At 38.9% G+C, this 7,400-nt stretch overlaps 1 protein-coding gene across 1 annotated transcript; it reads left to right on the top strand.

Moving 5' to 3' along the window:
- The first annotated feature begins 248 nt into the window (after nucleotides 1–248).
- Nucleotides 249–7,113, top strand: RAB39B (RAB39B, member RAS oncogene family). Its single transcript, XM_066357241.1, has 2 exons — nucleotides 249–669; nucleotides 4,208–7,113. The coding sequence occupies exons 1-2, from the start codon at nucleotides 455–457 to the stop codon at nucleotides 4,632–4,634; spliced, it is 642 nt and encodes a 213-aa protein (XP_066213338.1). The 5' UTR covers nucleotides 249–454; the 3' UTR covers nucleotides 4,635–7,113.
- The last annotated feature ends 287 nt before the right edge of the window (nucleotides 7,114–7,400 follow it).

Here is a 7,400-nt window from a genome sequence, read left to right as displayed (position 1 = left end):
TTTTCGTGTACGTTTTGGTATTGTTTCCCTAGTTTTAATAAGAGGTATTAATTTTGCAATTTGACATATAGATAACATTTTTAATTAAAAGGAGGTGGGTGAAGGAATTAGAGAAGGGAACTAGGGGTTTTCGGTCGTTTCTGTGTGCGCTCCTTTTACAGACAGTGCGGCGACTCCAGGCTTCGCGTCTACGCGGGGGATTACAGTAACCCGGTTGTCAATGATGAGTCAGAGTGCGTGGTGCTGATACTGCTGCCATTTCATCACCTCTGTGAGTGCAGCATCCATCCCTCCGCTCTCCCTGCGACTGGGCCTACCTCAACTCGGGCTCCCAGTCAAGCGATGTGCTTGCAGAAGATCTAGATCCCGACCGAGCCACACTCTCCGAGGCCTCGGCGGGACGCCCCCTCTCGCCGCGCAGGGCGGGTATAAGGAGACCAGCCAAGCCCCGGCCATGGAGGCCATCTGGCTGTACCAGTTCCGACTCATTGTCATCGGGGATTCCACAGTGGGCAAGTCTTGTCTCATTCGCCGCTTCACAGAAGGCCGCTTTGCCCAGGTTTCGGACCCCACCGTGGGGGTGGATTTTTTCTCGCGTCTGGTGGAAATCGAGCCAGGAAAACGCATCAAGCTCCAGATCTGGGATACCGCGGGTCAAGAGAGGTTCAGGTGAGAGCGCAGCGCGGGCCCGCGAACAGTGGGAGGGTCTTAAGAGCTTGCACTGCCCCGGGGGAAAGAGGACTTCCTGCTCCTGGTCGCGACCCGCCCATAGGGACGATACCGAAGGTTCTGGGGGTTTCTGCTTAAACCTACCTTCAGCGAGCTGGGAGTTCCTTACAGGGAAAGAGGCGCCCTGGCTGGGAAGGCTAGTCAATAATACGTATTGCCTGCACTATAACTCCACCAACCTACCCCTTGGTGGCTAAGATACCAGTTGGAATTGATCACTGTAATGCATCAATCTCGGTCCCTATGCTTCATACTTGATAAAACGTTCTCAGGTCATCCCAGCATGTATAGACAGATATATACAGATTATATAGAGCTAGAGACAGACGTAGGTACAGATATAGATATACTACGTTATATAGGTACAGATAAGTACATATATAATATGTGTGTATGTTATATACATATGGTCAGATACTGATGATTGATTCCCTCTTGCAACCAGCTGTATTGTGATCACCCACTCCGTGCCAGACATAGGGCTTGTTTCTGAGGAAACTTACACAAGGGGATGCCATGTAAACAAAACAGACACAAGCCCTTTTCTCTTAGAACTTATGTGCTAGCATAGTGGAGGGAGTAGGTGGGGGGACGAATAATAGGCAATTATACAACAGTCTTATTTATATTTGTATGCCCACTCCATACTGTAACTTAGCATATAATGTGTAATTGAAGGACAGGTTCATTTTCTTACAACCCTTTGTTTTTCCTTTGTAGTATGTATCATTTGTAATTATATGTATAATTTATAGAGATGGAGGGAAGACTCCCTGGAGAAGATGAGAGCTGATGAGTATGACAGAAAAGAGCCCAGGAAGGGGAAATAGCATGTATAAAGACAGAAGTGATGGAGAGCTATGTACACAGAAAACTTTGAGAGAGCGATTTGAGCTAAAGTCACATAGAGCATCAGGAATTAGATCAAAAAGACTCAGTATTCCATGTTTATGATCATTTATCCATTTATCTATTGAACACTAAATGAGCATAGAAGATATATATTGGTTGGTTAAGTAGTTGAAAAGGGATAAGGAGACAAGATAACAAACTTGTCTCCAACTCCCCACTTCCACAAATAACACTGGCAAATATTCTTGTACAGGTTCACTTTGAACTTGTGAATGCATTTCTCATAAGTGAAGAAAGGTCTTTTTATATTTATTGGAATATATATATATATATATATATATATATATATATATATATAGCCTTTTCATATCCACTGCATTATTATTTTGGGGTAATACTAATTTGTAAGAGTTCAGATTAAGAATATTTATCCTTTTATATCTTATATGTTGTAAAATATTTTCCCAGTTTGCCATTTGTCTTTACACTTTGTTCAAGAAAACTTTTTGATGTAAAGAAGGTTTTAATTTGTATGCAGCCTTATGTTGTGCTTTGAAAGGGCATTGTTACTTTCTAAATCTAATGTACAGTAATAATATATTTTAGAGTTTTAAAAAGGATCTATAGCTTGCCTATTGATGTCTTGAACCAAGCTGTTCACAAATCAAAACCTTTAATCACATATCTATGAATCTTTAAACATAAGGAAATTATTACTGTTTTCAAGCTGATTTGCCCAGTTCTAGAGACTTGAACTCATTTGTAATGTTTGTTCTTAACTGTTTGGACATTAACCCTCTGGACAATGTTTGCTCTGTTACCATTGACTCAGTAATGGTCAAAGCTACTGAGTCCCTCATTTTTATGTTTTTCATCCAAGAAGACCGAAAACTTAAAAATAGACATAGATAAAAAAGCACAGTAGTCTAAAGCAAGTGGTTGTACAAACAATTATATATCTTCTAATAAGCTCTAAGCAAAGTAATATAATGTATATTGATAATAAAACTCCTCAAATCAAGAATTTAAAAAGATGATGTCACTTCTGTTTAAAAAGTATAACAAATGTATAATAGGTTTTAGAAATATTTTAACTACAATGCTTTAAATAAGTCATGTCATTTTAAGGGGAAGCTTTGCTGATTTAGACAGTTTTTCCCAACTGGTGGCTGCTTATTAGGCCTCTGAAATGTGTCAGAAAATATGGTTGATAGGCACTTTGTTCCAGGCCTTTGCAGATCATCTCTCTTTTTCCTACTCACAATGGCCCGGAAATAAAAACAAAATTGTGTTTCTCCTCACCGAAGAGGTTGAGGACCTCTGTTAAATGAAAATAGTAATAATAATAACAATAATAATAATGGCCCTGGCTGGTTGGCTCAGTGGTAGAGCATTGGCTCAGCATGTGGAAGTCCTGGGTTTGATTCCTGGCCAGGGCACACAGGAGAAGCGCCAATCTGTTTCTCCACCTTTCCCCCTCTCCTTTCTCTCTCTCTCTTCCCCTCCAGCAGCTAAGGCTCCATTGGAGCAAAGTTGGCCCGGGCGCTGCGGATGGCTCCATGGCTTCCGCCTTAGGCACTAGAATGTCTCTGGTTGCAGCAGAGCAACGCCCCAGATGGGCAGAGCATCGCCCCCTAGTGGGCATGCCAGGTGGATCCCAGTCAAGTGCATGCAGGAATCTGTCTCTCTGCCTCCCCGCTTCTATTCTTTAAAAAAATAATAATAAAAAAATAATAATAATAAACAAACATGGTAATGATAAATAGGAAACATGGAGTGTATTGCAATATAACTATACTTATGAGCATTTTCTGTCAATTATCATAAATTAATTCTTTTTTCACTCTGTTTCAATTACTAGAATTTATAATGAGCTCTCTAGGTCAGTGGTCCCCAACCTTTTTTGGGCCACAGACCAGTTTAATGTCAGAAAATATTTTCAGGGACTGGCCTTTAGGGTGGGACGGATAAATGCACAAAATAAAATTATGCAACCAGCGTAAAAACTGGTATTTTTAAATATAATTGTCAAATTTATGAGACAAGAGTCAAGAATGAGTCTTAGACAGATGTAACAGAGGGAATCTGGTCATTTTTTAAAAATAAAACATCGTTCAGACTTAAATATAAATAAAACGGAGATAATGTAAGTTATTTATTCTTTCTCTGTGGACCGGTACCAAATGGCCCATGGACCGGTACCGGTCCATGGCCCGGGGGTTGGGGACCACTGCTCTAGGTCACAGAACACTTTGATATTTATTATTTTACTTTGCATCATGATAACCCATGACTTAAATATCTCATTTTGCAGAACAGGAAGTCTCATTCAGTTATTGAGGAATGGGGGTGGGAGAGTTAGCTGTGATTCTACCTTAATCAAGGGAAAATGAGTGTAGTTCCATGAGCATTAATTTCTAGATGCCATTTCAAAATTTTCCCCAATTGAAAATTCACATATCATTATTATGGAATGACATTTGTATTTTGTTGTTACAAAAAAAAAAAAAGAAAATCATTTTTATGAAAGAACTGTGTCAGTAACCAGAAACACTATAATACATTGAGTTCATTGAAGTACAGGATTTGGACCATGGCCTTTATTCTTTACTTTCTTTTGTTTTAGATCCATCACTCGAGCCTACTACAGGAACTCAGTAGGTGGTCTTCTCTTATTTGACATTACCAACCGCAGGTCCTTCCAGAATGTCCATGAGTGGTTAGAAGAGACCAAAGTACACGTTCAGCCCTACCAAATTGTGTTTGTTCTGGTGGGTCACAAGTGTGACCTGGATACACAGAGGCAAGTGACTCGCCATGAGGCAGAAAAACTGGCTGCTGCATACGGCATGAAGTACATTGAAACGTCAGCCCGAGATGCCATTAATGTGGAGAAAGCCTTCACAGACCTGACAAAAGACATATATGAGCTGGTTAAAAGGGGGGATATTACAATCCAGGAGGGCTGGGAAGGGGTGAAGAGTGGATTTGTACCAAATGTGGTTCACTCTTCAGAAGAGGTTGTCAAGTCGGAGAGAAGATGTTTATGCTAGTTAGGTCTTTTTATTTGCAAAACATGCTCTCCCATCTGAACTTAAAAGTGATCAAAATGAATAGAATCCTTGTATGACTGAAGAGAACTCAACCTTCATTTTGGATACCAAGTGAGCTGCCTTCCCAAGGTTGTGAGCAAGTGGATGGTGAAGGCTGGGTGCTTTGACTGAGGGACTAAATTACTGACATGGACCAGGCACTCTTTTGTGGCCCATGATGGGCAGTGGCTGCTCCATGTGACTTCTGTGAACCACATGTCAAGAGCCTGAGGTTTGGGGAGCAAGGCCCCAGAAAAATACACCCATATACAAGACAACTATGTCTTGGTTTTTCAGCTCATTCATGAATGTAAAGACATATGTAAGGGGGGAAAGTATATCATTGGGAATAATTAGCAAAACTTTTAAAAGATTGATATCATCTTAATCAGTGAGATTATCCTATACCAAGTGTGTGTGATGGGTTTGGTTAAAAAGTACCAATTAGCTTCTAAATAGCTCATCTGTAAAATGAGAGTTGTGGACCTTTATTAAGACGCTTTCAAGGCCTGGTGTTCTAGTAAAAATGGTCTGAATACGAAAAGGGAGGCTACTTACACACTGTTATTGTCATATCAGGGAAAATGTACACCCTTGTGATAGAATAACCAGCTTTGTGAAAGAAATCATCCCATGTAAAATACCCTGTAAGTAGAAGAGAGAAACACTAACCCAAACAACATACCTTCTTTTCCCTCTGACCACGCCTGGGGTTTCACTGCATTGGTAACTGCAACGTAGAAGTAAGCAACGTGCCTGTCTCTTCAGGTCATGGCAACAACACAGGGATCACCTCTGAAAAGAGAGGCAAACACTTGCTTATCAATCCTGTACTGAGTACCTGCACTATAACCCTTACAAACACATTACAGTCAGTTGAACTACTTATTTGATCATCATAACAGGCCTGTGAAGTTTTCTTCTGAATTTTACAAAAGTAAACTAAGAGGCAAAAGATTCACTTGGCCAAGGTGTAGGTCTCTTGACTCCTAGTGCTTGTTTCACTGCATTGTCTTGCTCTCTGATGAATGGACTATTATTAATTAGTTCATTTTGGAAGAGATATGACTGTAAATAAATGTTCTCTACATGTTAGGATATGTTTCCTTATTGATTACAACTCAGCTATGATCCCGAGGGAATCTAGGGATGAAGTAAAGGTAAAGCCTATTCAGGTATTATTGACAAGAGGGCTTTAAATAAGTGAATAATTGCACAACTGAAAAAACATTAGAACTGTGTATGCTTAAAAGTGTTCTTATCACTAAAACACAGTGGACATATTATTGAAAGGAACCAAATACAGCAATGGAAAGTGGGATGAGGATAAAATACTCACCTCACAATGACCTTGGCCACCTGTTCGCCATATACCTATACTAGGTTCTTGTCTACTCTAGAAAGTCAGCTCTTAGTTCTCAGGTGAACAGACAAATAACTGCATCAGAAAATTGGAATGGTTGGCTTGAGGTTTCATTATCTTCTTGAGGGTAAGTGATGCTTTAAATTATTTTTTGGATTGTAGCCAGTTCAGCTAGGCAAAAGCCATACTTTTCACAGTAAGAAAACAATTATCATTAAAGTCAGATTTCTCATATTCATTGTGATAGGAAAGCCTGAGAATGGTAAATTGCTTTGAGATATAGTGTTAAACTTCATTATGAATATGACTGAATTTGAAAGTTTGGGGATTTACTTCAGACAATAAAGAAGCCAAAAAAAATGAAAATTATGGAACAAACCACCTTGGACCAACCTGCAGTATCAACTACAACTGAACCAATCATGATCTCTACATTCATTTAGCATGACCAGGCTTGGGTGGAGTAAATGAGTTGCCAGTTTTGCAATTGTAGAAGACAAATAAAAGATGGTCAGTTGGATTAACACAAAGTTTATCGACTACTATACTTAACTATGTTTAAAAGATTCTGAAAGCAAGATTATCCAGTGGATAAATGAGAGTTGACTGGATTCTGTCAGTTTAAAAAAAAAAAAGAAACAAAACTTCTCTGCATTATTCTTGACTAAAATACATTATATGTATACTTTTCCCATTCCTTGCATTTTTAGGAAGGTTTAAAAATACTCAGCATAGATCCAGCAAAGGTGGCTGAGCTTAATTGCTTAAACAAGTTCTAGAAACTTTAACAATCATTTTAGTAGAATTCAGTGCTGTTGTCACTGCAATAAGTGGGTTTTAGAAAATAAGTGTGAAAAATCAGGTGTTACAATACTAAGGATAAAGCTTTAGAAGCTATTTTACTACATAGGTAAAGAAAAGATTAGCTTGTAACAAAGATCACAACTGCATGTTGGAATAGATTGTCTTATATTCCAGAATAAAATGTACTGTATACTTTTCCTCACTTTGTTGTGCACTGTAGTGAAATGTGAAAAAAAAATGTTTTCTTTAGCTGTATGTGAATGAAAATATGCTTGTATTTAGTAAAATGGTTGATTATGTGATTGTGAGATTCCAGGTGTGTGTTGTAACTATTTCTAGAATCTGTCACTGTAGTATGCATCCATTACCAAGGATATAAGTTAGGTATGACATATGCTATGCACTACAATATTTACTAGTATCTCAAAGCTAGAAAGAGCATGATTTTTGAAAGTTGTATGATCATTATGTTGAAAGCCACAGAGAACTCACTACATCCTGGGAATCTCATGCCACTTTCGGAAAAGTTGGTTCTGTCAAGCCTAAATCTGAATCATTGC

This window comes from Saccopteryx leptura, chromosome X (genome assembly GCF_036850995.1).
Source record: "Saccopteryx leptura isolate mSacLep1 chromosome X, mSacLep1_pri_phased_curated, whole genome shotgun sequence".
Lineage (NCBI taxonomy): Eukaryota > Metazoa > Chordata > Mammalia > Chiroptera > Emballonuridae > Saccopteryx > Saccopteryx leptura.
The sequence above is the reverse complement of the archived record's forward strand: the minus strand, read 5'-3'. Positions and strand labels throughout refer to the sequence as shown.